Source organism: Acomys russatus, chromosome 2, assembly GCF_903995435.1.
Source record: "Acomys russatus chromosome 2, mAcoRus1.1, whole genome shotgun sequence".
In the NCBI taxonomy this organism is placed as follows: Eukaryota; Metazoa; Chordata; class Mammalia; order Rodentia; family Muridae; genus Acomys; species Acomys russatus.
In genome coordinates this window covers 35,842,086-35,864,732 of record NC_067138.1, presented here as the reverse complement: position 1 = coordinate 35,864,732, position 22,647 = coordinate 35,842,086, and the positions used below count along the sequence as shown (strand labels likewise).

General features: G+C 42.6%; 1 protein-coding gene and 1 pseudogene across 1 annotated transcript in view; one reads left to right on the top strand and one right to left on the bottom strand.

Moving 5' to 3' along the window:
• Rad54b (RAD54 homolog B) overlaps positions 1-11,429 on the bottom strand; it is a 71,149-nt gene extending 59,720 nt beyond the window's left edge. The window contains exons 1-2 of the mRNA XM_051160325.1: positions 11,282-11,429; positions 9,417-9,528 (exon numbers count right to left, since the gene is read on the bottom strand). Of these exons, the coding sequence (XP_051016282.1) occupies positions 9,417-9,528; positions 11,282-11,416 (247 nt within the window). The 5' untranslated portion in view covers positions 11,417-11,429. The remainder of the gene's footprint in view (positions 1-9,416; positions 9,529-11,281) is intronic.
• On the top strand, positions 10,326-10,665 carry LOC127201631 (40S ribosomal protein S26-like; annotated as a pseudogene).
• Positions 11,430-22,647: the final 11,218 nt, after the last annotated feature.

The following is a 22,647-nucleotide window of genomic DNA, read 5'->3' as shown; positions in this document are numbered from 1 at the left end:
TTTGCAGACTAGGCTGGCCTCAAACTCATAGAGATCCATCTGCCTCTGCCTCTGCCTCCCCCGAGTGCTGGGATTACAGGCATTTCTGTATTTTTTTTTTAGATTTATTTATTTATATTTATCTAATGTATGAGTGCTCTATCTGCATGTATGCCTGCAGGCCAGAAGAGGGCATCAGATCACATTATAGATGGTTGTGAGTCACCATGTGGTTGCTGGGAATTGAACTCAGAACCTCTGGAAGAGCAGACAGTGCTCTTAACCATCTCTCCAGCTCCATGCTTATATTTTTAAAGTACCTTGGTTTATGACTTTCTTTGTTCTGCTACTATAAAAACTTCATGACACTGGTTCCTCATTGGAACATGGAATTTAGGGTAACCTAAATCTGTGTTCCCAAGCCACGGTCATTCAGTTTGGCTCCAGAATAAACTATCTCTATTCCCTTTGAGATGAAATCATATTTTTGCACCAACACTATTATAGTAAAAATGAAATGTAAAAAAAAAAAAAATACAGAATGGTCAAAATGGCACAGCAGGTAAAGGCGTGTACTGCCGAGCCTGATCTCTTGAGTTTGATCTCTGCGACCCACGTGGTAGAAGGAGCAAACTGACTCCTGTAAGTTATCCTCTGGCCGGCACACACGCACAAACACAAATAAACAAACAAATATATAAGATACTTTTTAAATGCAGTGCAACTAGCTAACTGCTCTTTCCAGAGAATACAGACATAAAATTTTCCCAAATATGTGAAATGTCTGTATTGGCTAGCTTTTGTCAACACGACACAGCGAGAGTATGCTTCCCAACCTTCTTAATGCTGCAACCCTTCAGTACAGCTCCTCATGTTGTGGAGACCCTCAGCCAACCCTCAGCAGTTATTCTCACTGCTACTTCATAACTAATAGGAATTGTGAGATAGGGCTGGAGAGATGGCTCAGCGGTTAAGAGCACTGACTGCTCTTCCAGAGGTCCTGAGCTCAATTCCCTGCAAGCACATGGTGGCTCACAACCATCTATAATGTAACCTGATGCCCTCTTCTGGCATGTAGCTGTACATGCAGGCAGAGAACTGTATACGTAACAGTAAATAAATAAGGCCTGGAGAGATGGCATGTATGTGTACATGCAGACAGAGCACTGTGTGCATAATAAATAAATATTTACTAATAATAATAATAACAATTAATTAATCTTTTTTTAAAAATGAATTGTAAATATCTGTTTTCTGATGGTCCTAGGTAGTCATTGTGTTTTATCAAAGCACAAGAAAAGTAACAGATAATATCTACAGAAGACACACACACACACACACACTTAAGAGGTTACCTCTAGAGAAACATGCCAGACGTCTAAACATAAGGGAGAGACTTTTTACTGTACCACACTCACTTATTTTAAAAATCCACAGTGACTATTTATTGTATTTTTCTCTTTAAGATATTTTCATTACTACTACTGTATGTGTGAGCACATGCCACAGTAGATGTCAAAGGACACCTTTGTGGAGTTGGCAGTCTCCTTCCGCCTTTATATGGGTTTTGAGGATTGAACTCAGGTGACAGACTTGCATGGCAAACGCCTTTACTAGCTAAGCTATCTCACCAGCCCTGTTTTCTCTCTGAATGGCATATCGAGAATAGATAAATTATATTTGAGATAGAAAGTAGATAAGATGCTGTGAAACTGCACAGAAATGACAGTTGTACAAAGTTGTACAACACTGCTATTTGTTAAATACCAGCCACTGAATTGTATACTTTAAAACGCTAAATTTTATTATGTCCATCACAAAAATTAATTAAATAGCAAAATCAATAAAAATCACATTAGTCTGATAATGATCTCATGCTGTACCTAAAGTGCTAAACACAATACTATGAATGCAATCCTAACAGACCTGGCACAGGCTTCTCCATATTTAACAAGTCTTCTCTCCAACAGGAAATGTGACAGGGCAACAGCTCTCCATTCTTTTGAATGGAAATTTTCATTTGGTAATACTGTGCCACTTACAGGCAGCCCATAAAAGAGAGCCATCCAAAAGATTTAATGTGTGTATATGTGCATGAGAGTTTATGAACCTTGAGACATGTCTAAGCATTTCTAAGGACCTAATACTCATTTGAAAACCACATATCTCATTTCTTCACCAGAGAAAGACTCTACCACAATGATATATGTTTAATCCTTCACTCTTAGGAAGGAGACCGTTGAGAAAGATTGGAAAGCAGTACTAAAACTCAGTTAAATAGACTATTAAGTCCCACTGCTCTACAGCATCATGGTATTTGTAATGTCCAAATACCTCACAAAAACAACAAGGAGGAGTGGGTTCCATTGGCCCGTGGCTCAGAGGATGGTTTCACCATGACAAGGGTTGCTGGCAGCCTGCTGCTTACTCCCACCTCAGCAAAGAAAGGGGAACGCTGGTACTCAGCGGGCTTTCCCCTTCCATCTGTGCTTAGTCCAGGACTCCAGCCTATGGACTGTGCTGCACACACTCATGTTTGGGATTCCTTCCTTCCTTAAAACTGGAAACTCGCCTTTAACCCCAGCACTCAGGAAGCAGAGGCAGGTGGATGACTGTGAGTTCGAGGCCAGCCTGGTCTACAAAGCGAGTCCAGGACAGCCAAGGCTACACAAAGAAATCCTGTCTTGGAAAAAAACAAAAAAACAAAAAAACCTGGAAAACTCACTCACAGACATGCATCTCCTAGGTAACTCTAAATGCAGTCAAGCTGACAAGAAAGATTAGCCAGCTGTAACAAGTGGAGGACTGGAGTTCATAATACTTTACTATACCAGAAGGCTAGAAACAAACAGTAACAGCAAGGAGCTAAAGTGCTAACTATCCTGACTGGATAAATACATACAGTACACATGCACCTCTTAAATATGTATAATTATGTTTGAAAAAAAAAACAGGGCTGGGTAATGGCTCAGTTGTAAAACTGCCTATCTCACAGGCACCAGGACCTCAGCTCAGTGTCTAAAACTCATGTAGAAAAAAACCAGGCATGGTGAAATGTGTTTGTAATCCTAGGGATAGAGAGGTGGAGACAGGCAGAATCTTGGGCCTTGCTGGCCAGCTAGCCTAGACCTTCTGGCAAGCTCCAGATCACTGAGACTCTGTCTGCCTCAAAAAAAAAAAAAAAAAAGAAAAAAGAAAAAAGGAAGAAAGAGAAAAGAAAAAGAAAGAGTAAACAGGGCTGGAGAGATGGCGCAGCAGTTAAAAGCACTGTCTGCTCCTCCAAAGGTCCTGACTTCAATTCCCAGGAACCATATGGTGGCTCACAACCATCCATAATGAGATTAGGTGCCCTCTTCTGGCCTGCAGGCTCACACGCAGGTAGAACATTGTATACATAATAAATAAATAAATCTTTAAAAAAAAAAAAAGAAAGAAAGAAAGAAAGAAAGAGTAAATATTGCCTGACAAAGTACACCTGAGGTTATCTTCTGGCTTCCATATGCCCATATGCAAGCACACACACACACACACACACACACACACACACACACAAAGCCATACCCATGGCAGCAGACTCTTGTAATCTCAGTACAGACAGGAGTACAAAGAATAAAAATTCAAGGCTTGAAGCTAGCTTAGCTATATGAGACTCTGCCTCAAGAAGACAAATATATAAATTGAATAAATTACTTTTTAATTTATTTATTTTTTAATTTTTTTTACTTTTTAATTTAAAGAGCGGAAAATATTAACTACCCTAACTTTTATCATTATACTTTATAAACATGTATAAAAATCTTAGAAACCCATAAATTCTTATAATTAAAATATTTTTGAAAGAATTCTTAAAATCCTCCACTTTTCATTACTTCACTTATTCTCATATTACTTTTATTTGTTTGTTTGTTGTTTGTTTTTGCTGTCTGTGTGAAGCTGGGTTTGAACTCAGGACCTTGAACATCGTAGGCCAATGTTCTACCAGTGAGCTATATTCTCAAGCCTTACACTATCTCTTTACAAAAATCTATTCTAGTCCTCTGCCAGGCCAGAAAAGGCTTCTCCTGCTCTTCACACCAAGGGTCTTCACTCACTTTCACATTCCGTCTCACCTCTCTTTACCTACTCACAAAGCATCTTCCTTACAAGATGCTATGGCTTCCTTACACGTTCTTGCTAAGGCTTCTGAAAACTGTTCCTCAATAGCACCAAAGCATAGACTATTGTCACAACATGAGGACAAGTCGTAGAGGCTTTGCTTGACAAAGTTCCAGAGAGCTCTGACTGTCCAGCATGATCTCTAGACATCCAGAGCAGCTGCTGAGGCTTTGCTTGACAAGGTTCCAAAGGCTGGATTACCGGAGGGCTGATCACCACTGACCTTAAATATTACGTATGGTCCAGGTGTAATTTTGCCAAATTATTCTATCTGCTTTCCTTCTAAAACTGTCTTTCTATTTCTCACTTTGACTGAGCCCTAATGAAAATCACACAGGGAAAACTTTTTCCCACAGAAATGTTGAAGGAAGGCATCTGGCCAAAGGTTGGAAACATAATAGTTTTTTGCTCTGACTGTGAGCACCCAAGCAGAAACTGCACTAAAGAAAGGTAGGGCCTTGACATAACAGTACCTGGCTAGATACTGTTAGATGTAGAAAAGTTTCTTTCGAATCTGCTTTGAGAGCACTAGAAAGTGGTCTTGGAACGTCATGCTTTACGAAAACTTTACAACAGAGGACCCCTTGGCATTTAGTTTAGGCTTGGATAGCACACCTATTGGTTTGGAACTGGGAGTAAGTCAAGTTTTTCCTTTATTAGAGAGTATTTAGCTCAAGCTATGTTGCTATGACAATCTTGTAAACACAATAGCTTTAGCCCAGGAAAATTTATGATTAAACTTTCCCAAGTATTGTTTAAGAAATAATAATCAGGTTACACTGACCATTACTTGGAAATTGATTGATTTTTGCTGTATGCTTTATTGTAGGTTATACAGAACTGTTTGTATTTCCTTGTTAGACTGCTCTCTTGCTTTGTTGGTTTTTAAATGTTGTATTGATTGTAAAAGATGAGAAAAATTATGATGTAATCTGTAAAAAATTGAACTTCACTTTAAATAAAATACTGGGGCTGTAGTCACAGCAAGCAAGTGACAGATACAGAAAAGTAAGGGTAACAGCAAGCAGGAACAGACAGAGAGCAAGTGAGACAGAGAAGACAGACAGCATGTGAGAGAGACAGAATATAAGGTTCTCCTGGGCTTTAAGACCTTCAGTTTATACCACATATACCTGGTCTCCAGTATTTCTTTTTCCTCCATTCCTCAACCTCACCTCAACAGCTGGTTCCTATGAAAGTCAGTTGTTCAACCCACGGTTGGTTTCCCTTAACCAGCTGTTCACCACCTGTTCAATCCTCCCTACCGCACATCCACCAAGACTTTCTCTTCTCTTCTCTCCTCACTGTTCTGGAGCTGGTCTGCAGGAGCAGCAGACCATCACAATGCAGTGGCCTTGTCTTGCCCACTTGACTTCTCTAAGCACTCAGAAGCCAAAGCCTTGGTCATGGGTGTCACAGAAAACAACACATCTTTCCAACATCCCTTCATGAAATTTAGAGTCCACCATTGGGGGGGAGTCAGGGTTCTGTAGAGAAACATTCTCTATAGAATGAACACAGAGAGAGAGACAGAGACAGAGACAGAGACAGAGACAGAGACAGAGACAGAGGAGATTTATTAAGATGAAGTACAGGCTGCAGTTCAGCTAATCCAACAGTGGCTGCCTAGGAAGTTGCTCGGTCCACAAGGCTGGACACCTCAGCTGGTCTTCAGTATACGCTGGAATCCTGAAGAAGCAGGCTCTAAAGCCAGTAAGGGGATGGACTTGCTCACATGGTGAAGACAAGCAGTCAAAGAGTAAAAGCTTCCTTCTTCCATGTCCTTTCTATAGGCTTGCAGCAGAGTATGGTATGGCCTAGCATAAAGTGTGTCTTCTTGCCTCAAGATCTGGATGAAAGGTATGTCTTCCTACTTCAAATTAAGCAAAACTCCCTCACAGGTATGGCCCCATTCGGGGGTTTTAGTTCCAGATGTAGTCAATTTGACAACCAAGAATAGTCACCATAACCATAAACTAGTATGACCGCACCGTAACATGCTTACCTCTGCCAAGACCCCATTTGAAAAGAAAGTCACACTCACAGATATCAGGACTTAAAATCTCATAGCTTTATAGGGAACATGTTCAACTCACACTTCCCCTCTTCCAGGATTTGGTTTTCACAGGCCCAGCCTAAGATGACTCAGTGAGACTATTAGTAAAAAAAAAAAAAAAAGGAGGGGGGGGCCGGGGGACTGTGCTGGATAGATTTATGTCAACGTGACACAAGCTAAAGTCATCTGAAAAGAAGAAACCTCAGTTGAGAAAACACATCCATAATATCTGGCTGTAAGCAAGCCCGGAAGACATTTTCTTAATTAGCTATCAATGGGGGAGAGTCCAGCCCATTATGGGTAGGGCTACTCAAGGGCTGGTGATCCTGGTTCGGTAAGAAAGCAGGCTGAGGAAACCATGGGAGCAAACCCGTAAGCAGCACCCTCCACGGCCTCTGCATCAGCTCCTGCTTCTAGGTTCCTACCTGTTTGCATGCCTGTCCCAGCTTCCTTCAGTCACACAGTTATCTGGAAGTATAACCAAATAAACCCTTTCCTGCCCAAATTTCATCACAGCAATAATCACCCTAGATAACTAGGACAAGGGCTATCCAAAAATGGGCTTTCGTATCACACTGCCCCTGAAAGAACATTCTCTGAACCTTTGGAAGTCATTAGACGTAAACTGACACCTTCATCCTCAAAAGGCATCATCTGCAAATATATAGTGCTATAGAGAACCAAGTACCCAGTGAGGCAGAATGCAGTCAAGTGTACTTATTAAAGAAAGAAAACAAACAAGCTATCTTATGGAACTCAGTGGTAAACAACTTGCCTAGCATGTATAAGACCACAGATTCAGGACAGGCATGGTGGCACACACCCTTTAATTCCAGCACTCAGGAGGCAGAGGCAGGGGAATTGCTGAGTTCGAGGCCAGCCTGGTCTACAAAGTGAGTCTAGGACAGCCAAGGCTACACAGAGAAACCCTGTCTCAAAAAACCAAAATAATAATAAAATAAAGACCACAGGTTCAACTCTTAGCACATAGGGATGGGAAGAGAGAAAACTAAGACATAATATTATCAACTGCTGAATTCAGAATGCTAATTGAACTGTTTTTGACTTCTTTACATATGGAAAAAAACTACAAAACAAAAAGGTAATATGGGGACACAGGAACATATTTTAACTAAAACATGCAGGCTTACATCTCCTTCCAGAATGAATCAGATCTATAATTTAAAGGATGTCAAAATGGGCTGGAGAGATGGCTCAGTGGTTAAGAGCACTGTCCGTTCTTCCAGAGGTCCTGAATTCAATACCAGCAATCACATGGTGGCTCACAACCATGTGATCTGATGCCCTTTCCTGCCATGTACATGCAGATAGAGCACTCATATACAAATAAATAAGTATTTTTTAAAAGAAGTCAAAATGTACAATCTGTACAAACTGTGTGTCTCTCATCCCATCTTTTCCCTAGTACAGCCCTCTGCAGCAGTCCACCAGAGAACAAACAGTCTCAAAGAGACTCTGTCTCCAATTTGACCTCTCTAAGGGAGAGCAGAAAACTATCAGAAGGTTGGAACAGGCTCCCAGGACAGTCAATCACTAAATCAGGTTCGGGGTTACATGAATTAATTCACTCTTCAATTATCTTAACTCTTAACTTCTCATATTTAGCATTGAAGAGAATGGCAAAAATTATGTGTAAATGCGTACAAATCAGCAACAGATTATATTACATCCCATAGTAAACACATAGTTCTCAGATGAAGAGATCAGCTACTGTGATAGAAAACCAAACCAAAACAAAAACAAAAACCAACACAGGCACACAGTATTGACTATCTGCCCTCTGTCTGACAGTGAAAGAAAAAGCCTGGGGCTAGAGAGAGCTCAGAGGTTAAGAGCACTGCCTGCTCTTCCAAAGGTCCTGAGTCCAATTCCCAGCAACCACATCGTGGCTCCGAACCATCTATACTGAGATCTCGTGCCCTCTTCCGGCCTGCAGGCACACATGCAGGCAAAACACTGTGTACGTAATAAATAAATAAATCTTTTAAGCCGGGATTGGTGGCCCACACCTTTAATGCTCAGGAGGCACAGGCAGGTGGATCATTGTGAGTTCGAGGCCAGCCTAGTCTATTAAGCGAGTCCAGAACAGCCAAAGCTACACAGAGAGGCCCCGTCTTGAAAAACCAAAAAAAATAAATCTTTAAAAAAAAAAAAAAAAGAAGAAAAAGCCTAGACTTTAAGAAAAAAGGAATCTGGGAGGGAAGTAAGGCAGGAAGGGTTCATGACAGGATCAAATATCCTGCAACAAAGGTTGAATAAGCTCTGTAAACTGCCTGTATCTCTAGCAGATACAAAAGGAACCATAATACTTTTAACTCAAGTCAACAATGGAGAGATGGAACATAGGTAAAATGCTTGATTTTCCCAAATTAATCATTCAAATCTGATCTGCCCTTACCACAGAGTACAATAAAGTTGTCCTTTGCTTCCTTCAAGCTTATCTCTTCAAGTTTAGTAGTATCAGCATGTTTACTACAGAAATTTAAATACAACTAATCAGTACTTAAACATTGTATCCGATCAACACGTTTCCTCCAGTCTTAAACATGCACCTATGACAAAACACTAGATTTCAACTAAGCGGCTTTGAGTTTGTTCTGAAAGCTTACTTTGCCAGTGATGGGGCTCAAACCCAGGGCTTGCCACACAAGGCAAACATTCTAACCACAGAGCTACAGCCTTAGCTAAATGGATAAAAATTCAACTTCTAAAGATAAATTTTGACATCATCTGAAGGCAAAAACCCAGTGGTACTATATCAACAATTGTCAAATTAACTTTTTTTTTTTTCTTTTGAGGGAAGGGGTTGGTTTTTCGAGACAGGGTTTCTCTGTGTAGCCTGGGCTGTCCTGAGCTTGGCCGCAAACTCATAGCAATCTGCCTGCCTCTGCACCAACACCCCACCACCACCACCACCACCAAGTACTGGCATTAAAGGTGTGCAGCACAACACCTGGCCCTTAACATCCTTTTTTAAAAAAAGGTTTATTTATTATTTATACAGTGTTCCGCCTGAATACCAGAAGAAGGCACCAGATCTTATTATAGGTGGTTGTGAGCCACCATGTGGTTGCTGGGAATTGAACTCAGGACCTCTGGAAGAACAGCCAGCGCTCTTAACCTCTGAGCCATCCGTCACTGCAGCCCCACCATCCATTTTGAATGTCATCTCTAGAGCACTGTGGTAATAAAATCATGGTCTTACCTGTGTGACATGGATCTGCTTTAGCCACACGGTCCATTTCCCTAGCGCCTCCCTCAGCAGGCCACAGATTTGAACCGCATATACCTGGATCATTTTGTGACTGCTCGGCACCCTAAAATTCAAAAGCAAATATATATTTAGTGTACAAATTAAATCTAAGTTCCAACATTTTTGTACAATAGGCTCTAAATTTAAAGCAAACTGCCAGTTTCTACACATCTGTATTAACAATCGCACTGGGGGAGGAGGGCTGCACTTCCAGAACCCAGGTTCAAGCTGGAAGCCAGCCCAGGACACAGAACAAGTTCAAGGCAAACCTGAGCTACATAGCAATTCTAACTCAGCCTGAGTTATGTAACTGCTCTTGCAAAGGACCTGAGTTCAATTCCAAAATCCATATGACTGCTAACAATCATCTGAAGGACCAGTTCCAGGGAATCCAAAGTCCTTCTGCCCTCTGTGGGGCACTCCATGCACGCGGTGCACAGACATACAAACAGGAAAGGTACCAGCACACATAAAATAAAAAAATATATAAATAATCTTTTTTTTTTTTTTTTTTTTGATTTTTCAAGACAGGGTTTCTCTTATAGTCCTGGCTGTCCTGGAGTCACTTTGTAGGTCTCGAGCTCACAGAGATCTGCCTGCCTCTGCTTCCCAAGTGCTGGGATTACAGGCATGCGCGGCCATGCCCATCATAATAGCTCAGCCGTTAAAGGCTAGGCTCACAACCAAAAAAAATACCTGCCTCTGCCAAGTGCTGGGATGAAAGGAGTGTGCCATTACACCCAGCTCTATAATCCCTTTTCTTATAAGAACTTTATTAGATAAACAAAAGACAACTTAGTAAAAGCATGCCCAAACAAAGCATTAAGAAACAAAACATCTCTTTCGGGTCTTAACTCCTAGATGATCAAAAAAAGGAGAAACAACGGCCATGCTAAAAAGGGCTGCAGCCATGTGCAGCCAATCCGCTGCGCGCCCAGTGCGTGCCCAAGGACAGGGCCATTAAGAAGTCAGTCATCCGGAACACTGTAGAGGCCGCTGCTGTCAGGGACATCTCCCAAGCAGTGCCTTTGACGCTTATGTGCTTCCCCAGCTCCACGGCAAGCTGCATTACTGCGTGAGCTGTGCCAGTCACAGCAAGGTGGTCAGGAATCAATCCCGTGAGGCCTAGAAGGGCCCTACACCCCCACCACGGTTTAGACCTGCTGGTGCTGCACCACGACCTCCACCAAAGCCCATGTAAAGACAGAACAGAAGAAAAAATACTTTGGACAAATAAAATGGGAGTGATACTTTAAAAAAACAACAACAACAACAACAAAACGAATGAACAAATCATCTCCAAAAATACCCTTGGCTGTGTTTTATGTTGGCCATGTACTGCTGGACACGGGGCCTCCCTTAAGTGTGAGTGTATTTCCAGTGACATGCAACTGGAGAAAACAAATTTTTCCCTTCCTAGGAGTTTAGAAACATACTTTCAATCAAGGAGATTCTGAGTTACCGTGTACTAGGCTGCTGAAATGCTCTAGGCTCAGGCCAAGCCATGTATTTGCACAGCTTGGCTGCCTCTCTCATCTCATCCCCACATCTGAGGAGATAAAAACATTTACAGAGGCCACTGAAAGTTCTAATAGGCAACAAGGGGTCACTTTTTGTTTGTTCTGTTTGATTGCTTTTGAGGCAGTCTCACCGTGCAGACCATGCTGGCCTCAACTACTTATGAAGCCTACACTAGTTCTGAACTTGTGGCAATCCTCCTGCCTCAGCCTTCCAAGTGCTTGGATTATAGGTATGAGGCACCATACTTAGTTTTAGGTGCTATATATCTCCTATTATGATTCCCTTCTTTCATTCACCTGCAATGGCTTTACACCCGGACTCAGCCTTGTGTTCTCCTTATTCAGACTTGTATTACTTCTTCCTGGAGGTATGAACTTAGGTTTTTTAATGGAATTTCCCTGCACCTGACTTGGTGCTGCAGATCGTCTCATCTTCAGCAATATTAACCTGAAAAATACCAAAATAGAAGCCATTCATGAACACGATTAGAACAACATCTACAGCTCTAGTTCCAAAGGATCTGACACCCTCTTCTGGCCCTAAAGGCACCAAGGTGCACCTACATACATGGAGACAAAAAAACCATGCAGATAAAATAATCTTTCTTAAACAGAGAAATAAGTCTTAGAAAACTTGGAGTTGGGGAGATGGCTCAGTGAATAAAGTGGTTATATGCAAACATGAGCACCTAAGTTGGAAATACCCAACATCCTTGTAAAAGTCACTGCAGAGGCAGCATGAATCAGTAACTCCAAACAGAAGGCACAGAAAGGGCATCTCAGGGCTCACTACCCAGCTCTCTCGCCAAAACTCCCAAGTATTGTGAGAGCATCTCAAAAAATAACACAGGTAACTGAATGAGAAGAGAAATCTCAACATCAACTTCTGGCCTCCACACACACATGAGCAGGCAAGAGTAAGTCACACACACACACACACACACACACACACACACACACACACACGCCTACACTGTGTACAAACCAAAAAAAGGCATGGTAGCACATGCCTTCAGACCCAGTACTAGGGAGGCAGAGACAAGTGGATCCCCATATGTTCAAGGCCAGCCTGGTCTCATATATATATATATATACGTTCTGTTCCTCTAGAGAACACTGACTTATAGAGTCATAATGTTTCATCATAGCACTGGAAAACTAAGAGAATTCTAAAAATGGGATCAACCACAACTCCAAATATATTATATTCATCAGTAAATGTTCTGAATAAACTAATAAGAAAAATACTGATAATTTAAGGCATGCTTATAATGCAATGTGATTTTACTGTTCTTTCCTTTTTTAAAAGATTTATTTATTTATTGTATATGAGTGCTTTATCTGCAGAAGAGGGCATCAGATAACATCAGAGGTGGTTGTGAGCCATGTGGTTGCTAGGAATTGAACTTAGAAGCTCCGGAAGAGCAGGCAGCGCCCTTAACCACTGAACCATCTCTCCAGTTCCTGTTCTTTTCTTTTAAAACAGTGTTTTTCTAAGATAAATCAAGACATTGGAATAAACTTTTCTAATTTTTCTCAATATTATTTCCACTAACATGGGTAAAGAAGAAGGTATCAGAAACTCTGCATGACAGACAACAGTTTTTTAAATCATTTGATTAACCCAGAAATTCAACTTTTAGTATTAGAAAGTATCAAAAATATGCTTAAAGCCAGGCGATGGTGGCATACACCTTTGATCCTAGCACTCGTGAGGCAGAGGCAGGTGGATCTCTGTGAGTTTGAAGTCAGCCTGGTCTACAGAGTGAGTTCCAGGCCAGTCAGCGCTACACAGAGAAACCCTGTCCTGAAAAACAAAAACACAAAACAAAACAAAAGATTAAATGATTATGTGTAAGTATGCTAGCACCACTTAATAGCAAAAGAAATCCACTTGTCCATAATTAGGTACTAGGTGAATAAATCCTCATATACACAACTGAATACAGCCTTCACAAGCTCCTAAATTTCTGAGTCTTCCCTGCAGCTCCTCCATCTACACATGGTCTCTCTTTTTCTCCCATATAGATATTTGGATGGATGGATGGATAGATAGATAGATAGATAGATAGATAGATAGATAGATCAATCCAAACTAACTCTGAAATATTGAGAGCCAGTTGTTAGTACCACAAGGAGAATACTCTACACCTGGTCTATTGCAACAAGACACAGTCATAATACAAGTACACCAAAAATATTGCCTAGCATTATTATTTTGGGCCTGTAAGTTGGCTGGGCAGTGAAAGGCACCTGTCACCAAGCCTGATGTCCTGTTTGACTCCCAGGCCCCACCCAGTGTGGCAATAGGGGATAGCCAATTCCCACAGGCGGTCCTCTGCCTTCTGCTGGCACATCATAGAACATACACACCCTCACATATTTGCATACAAAATAAACAATGTAAAATCGTAACTTTAACATTCTTTTCTTTGGGCCTATATAAAGAAGGTATACATAAAACAAAGGAGTTGTTGGACTGGCAAGATGGCTCAGTAAGCAAAGATAAGCCAGATGACCATATATGCGGTGAACAAAGAGAACCAACTCCCACAAATTGTCCTCTGTTTTTTATGTGCATCATGGTGCATGCATGCCCATGTACATAGACACACACAAACAAACAAGCAAATAAATAAATATGTATAAACAAACTTTTAAGAAATACAAATCAAAGAAAAAAGAAATACAAGTGAACTTCATGTTAAGACTAGCAAAGCACGTGCTATGACATTAACACTAATTATCTCTGCATGTTACAATAACAAGTGATTTTTTTAATCTGAGTTCTTTTCTGTGTACTTCAAATTTCCCATGATGAAGATGTTTTCTTTATAATAAACTATAACTGGTGCCAGGCACGCCTTTAATCCCAGCACAAGGGAGGCAGAGGCAGGCGGATCACTGTGAGTTCGAGGCCAGCCTGGTTCAGGACAGCCAGGGCTACAGAGAAACCCTGTCTCAGAAAAAAGAAGAAGAAGAAGAAGAAGAAGAAGAAGAAGAAGAAGAAGAAGAAGAAGAAGAAGAAGAAGAAGAAGAAGAGAGAGAGAAAGAAGAAGAAGAAGAAGAAGAGAAGAAGAAGAAGAAGAAGAAGAAGAAGAGAAGAAGAAGAAGAAGAAGAGAAGAGAAGAAGAAGAAGAAGAAGAAGAAGAAGAAGAAGGAGAAGAAGAAGAGAGGAGGAGGAGGAGGAAGAACAGGAAGAGGAGGAGGAAGAAAGAAAAAAAGAAGAAGGAGAAGAAGACAGCTTTGAAGCCTAATGTCTGAATACAGAATGCTCTTCCCAGCAGCTAACTTAGATCTGTGTCTGTTTCCTCATGTGCCTTTATCAGACATACAACTTTATCACACACTATTACAACTGTGAGACCAACTCAAGGATTCAGAAAAAAGCTTGGCACACAGTAACTATCACTGCTTCTTGTAATATTACTACCTATAATTACAGTTGCCTGTTTAGTCCACAAAACCCTATGAGAATAGGGACGGCAGAGGTCCCATAAGAGGAGAGACAGGAGCATGTAGCTCTCTCTGCCTACAGGATCATAACCAGAATCTATGCCTTCCTCTGGACTTCACTGAGGAGAGGGTGTGGCAAACACTAGGATGCAAAAACTTAAAAACAAAAAACCTAAAACTCCACAAAGCCAGCAAGAGACCGCCCTTGCTGTTTCAGCCTTGCGGCTTCCAGCTACATTGGCTAATAAGATTTCTACTTTATACTGCAAATTCTCCTTATTTGGGACTGCACCTGCCTACAAAATCTTCCATAATTAATGTAAATGGTTTCGGGGTCGGGGGAGCGAGAACGAACCAGTGGGTAGATAAAATCGCCCAAGGACCGCGCTGGAAGGTTCCACATCCCCATCACTGTCACCTGCGGGGACAGGGACAGGGCTGTTCTCAGGCCCCAGGCGGCCTCCGGGCGGGCAGTGGCACCAGCAATGTCCTCACCTCAGAACACGCCCCCGCACCCAGGCCGGCCAGCGCCGTGGTTCCCGCCGCCTTCCTCCTCCACCCCCACCCGGGACCAGGTCACCCAGCCCCAGGCCCCGCGCGCGCCTCCCCCGGCCTCCGCTGCAGAGACCTACCGGCCACACCGACCGAAACCGCGAGCAACCCCCCGGCAAGTAGCGACGCCCTTCACCGAGCAAGCTCAAGTCTCCCGCCTCCCAGACAGCCAATCGCCGGCCGGGCGCCGAGCATGCGCAACACCGCGCGCGGCGGCTTCTGGCCCCGACAACGGTTGGACGACCTTTTCCGGCGCAGCGCTGCTCACGTACGTTTGCACTTCCTTTTTCTAGCGTCCCGGTTGGATTCTGGTTGACTGCCAGATCTAAAACGTTACTAGTTTGGTTCCTCACAACTTATGTGGACATAAATCAGGAAATTATGTCTTGGGTATGTGCACCCACACGAAATCATTCAAATGACTTTGATTAGATGGATCCTCTAAGATGTTTTACAAGCCTTTTTAAAGTCTAGGTATATAAAGGTAAGTGTGTGGTTATTGGACTCTAGTGAAAAGAAAAAAGGCTCCTTTGGACTAGAAAAAGCACCAAAGTATTTTAGGCAAGGACCTGCTGCTGTCATTCAGAGGATTGTCCAAGTGAACTTCTAAATGCTACGGTGATACAGTGATCTTTCTGCCCTAAGGAATCTGAAGTTAGATCTGTCTGAGAAGAGGGTGGGTAAAGGGCATTCACTGGGTTTTATACAACAGTTTGACAAAAATTAAAAAGCTTTTTTTTTTTAATGGAAGGTTTAATGAAGAAACGAGAACTATAGTGGTGGTAGAAAATATAACTAGCTATGTACATTTAAGGAGTAATTTGACAGCCTCCAATTTAAAAGCTTTTACCCTGGGGACGGTTTTAGTTCTGAGGAGACACTTCAATGAATTAAATCTGATTTCTGGCAGCTCCAGGGACCAGGACTATAAAAGTTTAAGTATGGACCCTACTAAGGGAAAGAGACCCTCCTAAACCACATCACCCATCTTTTTTCTTTCTTTTTTTTTTTTTTTTAAGATTTATTTATTGATTATACAGTCGTTTACATGTACATCTGCATGCCAGAAGAGGGCATCAGGTTACATTACAGATGGTTGTGAGCCAACATGTGGTTGCTGGGAATTGAACTCAGGACCTCTGGAAGAGCAGTCAGTGCTCTAAGCCTCTGAGCCATCTCTCCAGCTCCCACCCCCCTTTTTTCTAAGGCCCACAAAAGAAGGGTAATGGGACAGGGAAACAGCCCTGCTGGTGTCTGCAGACTCTCTTTAATATCATCTTAGCTGACCAATCCCTATTCATCTCATACTTCACCCCTCACTCTATTGCACAATTTCCATCCCTTCTCCCTAACACAATTGCTTCTTTATTGCCTTCCTACTCTTCTCAGAACGTGAGAGGTGTTTTGAGCAGGCACTTTGCTTTGTTCCTGATGTAAAAGTGTTTTGTGGGGGCTTGTTTGTCTGTACAGACAACACACCACAGAGTGGGGAGAGTGACCGTTTTCCCCACACCAGGACCAGCATCAGAATCTCCGAGGAGTCACTCAAACTCAGACTTAAGTTCTGTGAATCTGAACCATTTCTAATGAGTTCCAAGAAACACTGGTGTTCCACAGACCACGTTTTGAAACGCCTATACAAGGCTCATTCTCAAGACTCAAGAGTGGTCAGAGGTACCTCTGGCAGGGATGGGGCTGGCTGATAAAATGGACAGGTGCCTTACAACACCTGGGAGTCTGGTTGATCTTCAGGATAGAAGGAGGAATTTGAAGGAAAACCAACGGTGGCCCCAAGACAGCTGCAACCTGGCATGGCAGTTGGAGCTTACTAGGTGAAAGGTGGCACCATGTCACAAAAGGGTCATGCACATAGGACAGGAAGAAAGAGCCCTGTTTCTTGTTCGGGCAGGTGCTGCTGGGACCTGCCAGTCTGCCCTGTCCTTTGACTTGTGTCTCTCTTGAATCTTCAGCATGTTTCTTTGCTCTCCACATTTTGGATTCCTACATATTGTATTTTTACTTTTTGTTTTTGTTTTGTTTTGTTTTTTTGAGACAGGGTATCTCTTGTAGTCCTAGCTGCCCTTGACTGGCTTTGTAGACCAGGCTAGCCTCAAACTCACAGAGATCCGCCTGCCTCTGCCTCCTGCGTGCTGGGATTAAAGGTGTGTGCCACGACAAGCATATTTTTATTTTTGATGTGTGATCTTTTGAAGTTAGATTTAGGGAAGTAATAAAGTCTTATATGTTACACAATTTATTTTACCATGTATTAATAATTCTCAGTGATAAGAGTGCTTGTTCAGAATGTGTAGGGCCCTTGTTCAATCCCCCACATTGAAAAACTTACCCTCTGACATGATGTCTAACACATTGTAATATCTTGATACACTGACAAGTACAAGCTTTTATGAATGAGTCAAGCCTGAGTCCAGTAGAATTTCCAGTGCTGTGATAATGCTGCAGAGTACCAAGTGCCCAGAGTTCTCAATAAATGTCTATCTGCTGCTTCCTCCAATATGCAACAAAATTCATTGTCATACTTAATTTAAAAAGAAAGAAAGAAAGAAAAGAAACACATGGGTTTTTTTGTTGTTGTTGTTGGATGGTTTTTATGTGTGTTTGTATCAGTCTCTGTGTGTATGGCCTTCGAGTAAGGTGTTAATCCTTTTGGGGAATCTCATCAAAATTACAAACATCTTTACAATGAAGGCATATTTTAATTCCCTCATGACCTGTAACCATAGCCAGAACACCTCAGCCTCATTTACCAAAAAGCAGGAAAAAAGGACTAAGAGCACTGGCTTGTAGAGGAATGTTAATTCAGAACATGGCTGTTCTAGCAGGAGATCACATCCAAAGACCTAGGTCTGTGTGATCGGCTAGAATACAAACACCCCTTTAATCCAGGAGACAGAGGCAAACAGACCTGAGTTCAAGGCCAGCCTGGTATAGAGCAAGGATCAGGGAAAGAGAAGCTTAGGTCCAGGCTTGATGGGACATGCCTTTAATCCCAAACAATGAAGGTAAAGTTAGTTTGTAGAAGGAAGCACCCCTGCTTGAAAGAGATGTCTAATTGAAAGGCAGAAAAGGTGACAAATCATAGATTTACAGAATAGGATCTGGCCAACTCTCAAGAGAACAGAGAGGAAAGGGAAGCTACGTAAGGGGCAGGACAGAAGGAGAGAGGAGGCAGGTTTACCAGCACAGTAACAGAAGACAGGTTGCAGAGAGAGAACAAGCTAAGACCAGGTGAAGACCAAGTGAGCCAGAGAATGAGAAGGAGCCAAGAGATTAGAGTAGATTGCTGGAATTAGTTTGAGGCCAAGCAGAGGAATTAAGAGTCCGAGAGAATGGAGCTGGAGATATGGCTCAGAGGTTAAGAGCACTGACTGCTCTTCCAAACGTCCTGAGTTCAATTCCCAGCAACCACGTGGTGGCTCACAACCATCTATAATGTGATCTGACACCATCTTCTAGCCTACAGGTGTACATGCAGACAGAATACTGTATACATAATATTAAATAAATCTTTAAAAAAAAAAAAAAAAAGAGTCCGAGAGAAAAGCCAGATTGAATAAATAAGGTGGGAGAGGAGTTTGAGCCAGAACAGCTGAGTTGAACCAGCCAGCCCAGAACTCAGTAAGAACAAGAAAGCTTATTAAGCAGTAAGTCTCTGAGGCTGAAAACATTCTGGGTGTAGGCTAGATTGTACAGAAGCTAGAAACTTCCAAAGAACTAGGCCTAGGTTAGCTGAAGGAGGCAGTAAGCCTCTGAGACAACAATTAAAACAGGCAAATAACAGTTCCTTTTACACTGACTGAACTTCCAGATGACCCAAGTTCAATTCTTACATCCACATGGTAGCTTACAACCATCCATAACTCCAGCTCCAGAGGATCTGTCACCCTGTTCTGGCCTCTGCACACATGTAGTACACCAGCATAAGTGCCTACAAAACATCCATACACATAAAACTTATTTTAAGTACAGCCTCCCCCAAGAAACGTTTTTATAAATCTTTGAACAATGTAACTTTAGAAGCCACCAGCATTGTATATGAATATTTTAAGATATTTAGTGATTCTCTATTGAGATGTGTGTGTGTTGCGCACACACACACACACACACACACACACACACACACACACTGATGTACTTAGGAGCTGCTATTTCTTATAAAGCCTTGCTTAAATCTATGTTAACATCTTTTAATAAACTCAAACTTTGCTTCACACTAACTTTGGAAATTATTTTCTATGGCAAAATCAAGAACCCCAGCTTCCCCTATGTAGAGGTCTCTGGAGACAACCCCTCCAGTAGCTGGAGGAAGAAATGTGAAGCTGTTGTCTCTCGCCCCTACTCAGCTGCTGTATGGTGCCTCCCTTCCCCACGGCTGACAGAAAATCATGTCCCATCTTCCATACCAGCCTCTCTCCAATATAGCCCAGATGCAACTGAGGGAGTCAACCAGAGGTCAGCTGGAAACAGACTAAGCCAAAATGCCTGTTGTAAAAGGAACTTTTATACTCCTGATGTAATTGTTGTCTCTGAGGCTTACTCCATCTGCTAACCTAGGCCTAGGCCTGGAAGCTTTGAGCCTCCATACAATCTATAATCTAGGCCTAGAATGTTTTCAGCCTCTTCTGCTTACTGCTGAATAAACTCACCCTTCCTAGTTCTTTCTGAACTCTGGCTGGCTGCCTCAACTCAGCTATTCTTCCTCAACCTCCTCTCCAAGCTGACTGACTCAAGTTGGCTTCTCTCAGCTTCTGATTGAATTGCTCTGCCTGGCCTCAAACTAACTCTAGCACTCTGTTCTATTTCTTGCTCCTTCATTCTCTGGCTCATTTTGTCTTCACCTGTGTCTACCTTGTTCCCTCTGCAATCTCTCTCTCTCTCTCTCTCTCTCTCTCTCTCTCTCTCTCTCTCTCTCTCTCTCTCTGAGTTAGACATAGCCTATTCTGTCAAATCATTCTCTGACTTGTAGCTTTGAATGTCTCTCAATTATACTAAGGGCATGTCTGTTTTCCAGCCAGAAGGATTAAAGGTGTGTGCTAAAGGTGTGTCTCTATTCCATCCAGAGTGGCAGTGTTGCTGGATTAAAATCCCTCTACATCTTCCCCCTGTTTAAAAATTGTACACAATTTACCTTTTTTCTTTTCTTTTGTTTGTTTGAGACAGTGTTTCTCTGTGTAGCCTTGGCTGTCCTAGACTTGCTTTGTAGACCAGGCTGGCCTCCAGCTCACAGAGATCTGTCTGCCTCTGCCTCCCTAGTGCTGGGATTACAGATGTACACCAACACACCCAGCTCAATTTAACTATTTCAACAGAAACAATTATCAATCCCATAAACTTAACAGTCCAAATGTCTTTATGAAGACTCCTTCATGAGGGCGGTCCTGGGCATGTCTCCAGCAACAGCCCATGTCAGCATCAAGGCTTTCCAGATTGCCAGTGTGATTAATACGTCATTCTCCAGCTGGTTTGCTGAGCTGCCTCCATGCAGGGAGATGTGCTTTCTGCATCATCTGTGCTACTGTCTCTTTCTCATCTCTTCCTTCAGTCCTGCCTTTCATGTGGAAGTTTCTCTTATACAGATGGGATCTCTATCTGTTTCGATGGAACGGAGTCTTTCATCACCTGTGGAACTACAGGCAAAACCTCTTCCCCAATGTAACACATTCCATTCTGATGTTAAAACATATTTAAAGGGGCTGGAGAAAGGGCTCAGAGGTTAAGAGCACTGACTGTTCTTTCCAAAGGTCTTAAGTTCAACTCCCAGTAACCACATGGTGGCTCTCAATCATCTATAATGTGATCTAATGGCCTCTTCTGTCATGCAGATGTACATGCAGGCAGAGCACTGTATATATAATAAAGCTTAAAAAGCATATTTAAAGTATATTTATCATTTTTTAGGGCAAAAACTTTCAAAACCCTGAGATGTACTGTGCACAACTCTCTGCAGTCACCCTACTATGTAATCTCATGTTAAAACTTCTTTTAGCTGAGTTTCTAAAACCCATAAACTCAAAAACACTAAAACTACAGCTTCTTAAAAGTTTCTTCTTTATGGTTACCATTTAGGTTCATTTTATTAGGATCCACATCATCTGAGAAGCTACAGGTGCAAAAGTTAAATATAGGCAATTTTAGTATCTTTTTCCTCTGTTCTTTAGTGTCTTAACTGCATGTATGAGGGTGTCAGAAGCCCTGGAATTAGAGTAACAGACAGGTGTGAGCTGCCATGTGGGTTCTGGGAATTGAATCCATGTCCTCTGGAAGAACAGCCAGTGCTCTTAACCATTGAGCCATCTCTCCAGCCCCATGTATCTGTATATATACATGTGTGCGTGCGTGCATGTGTGTTTAAATATAGGCATTTTAAACTGAGTCAGCCTACAGTTTCAAGGACAAGGCAAACAGTGGAATTAGTTCTCTCCCCTTTGCACTTCACATTCCCCCACCTCCCCAGACAAAGTTTCCCTATGTAAGTACCCTGGTTGTCCTAGAACTCCTTTGTAGACCAGGCTGGCCTTGAACTCACAAAGATCCACCTGCCTCTACCTGGGATAAAAGGCGTGTGCCACCACACTTTGTTTATAATGTGGCCCAGGACTGTTAAGAGAAGGGCAGCACAGCAGGCTGGTTGGTTTGTCAAGGGAGATGCCCTTTAGGAATGGTGCTTCTTAGACAAAAGGCCTCACCTGAGGGGCTGCCAGCGGAGGAACATGATGAAGGCTGCAGTACAGGGTACCAGAAACAAGAAAGAGGACGATGAGGAAAAGGGAAACTTCCCCTTAAAGCCTGGAGAACTTCATTTAAAAGGGTAGCTTATAAGGGAGCCACCCTGGACAGAGTGACGTAGAGGAGGAAGCCCCAAGAAGAAAGCCTTCAGAGAAAATCCCCCAACAAGAGGCTATCTGACCTTTATAATTAGTGAGGCGGGTTGGGGGAAGGCAGGTAGAAGGTTTACCCCGCCTGATTCAGTTTGGGACAGCCTACGCTGACAAGGAGATGGAGGAGCCAGCACTAGGAAAGAACATTAAACCCAAGGCTGCAGAACCACAGCACAAACTGCCTAACTCTAATGTAGGAATGAGAGGTGGAGGTGGGTGGGTGTTGGGCATCTGATTTCTTCAGACTTCAGGCTGTAGTTGGCCTCCTACAGTGACCAGCTTCTTTTGTTTGGTTTTTCAAGACAGGGTCTCTCTGTTTAGCCCTGGCTGTCCTTGACTCAACTCTGTAGACCAGGCTGGCCTGGAATCACAGAGATCAGCCTGCCTCTGCCTCCAGAGTGCTGGGATTAAAGGCAAGGAGCCAAGCTGGTTTGTCCCCACCCTCACCCCAAACAAGGTTTCTCTGTGTGGCCCTGGCTGTCCTGGAACTCATTCTGTAGACCAGGCTGCCCGTGAACTCACAGAGATTTGCTTGCCTCTGCCTTGCCTCCCAAATTCTGGGATGAAAGGCATGAGCCACCACTCTGACCAGAATGTATGTTTTTGTTTTTGTTTGTTTTTGGTTTTTTTTTTTTGTTTTGTTTTTCGAGACAGGGTTGCCCTGTGTAGCCTTGACTGTCCTAGACTCACTTTGTAGACCAGGCTAGCCTTGAACTCACAGCGACCCGCCTGCCTCTGCCTCCCGAGTGCTGGGAT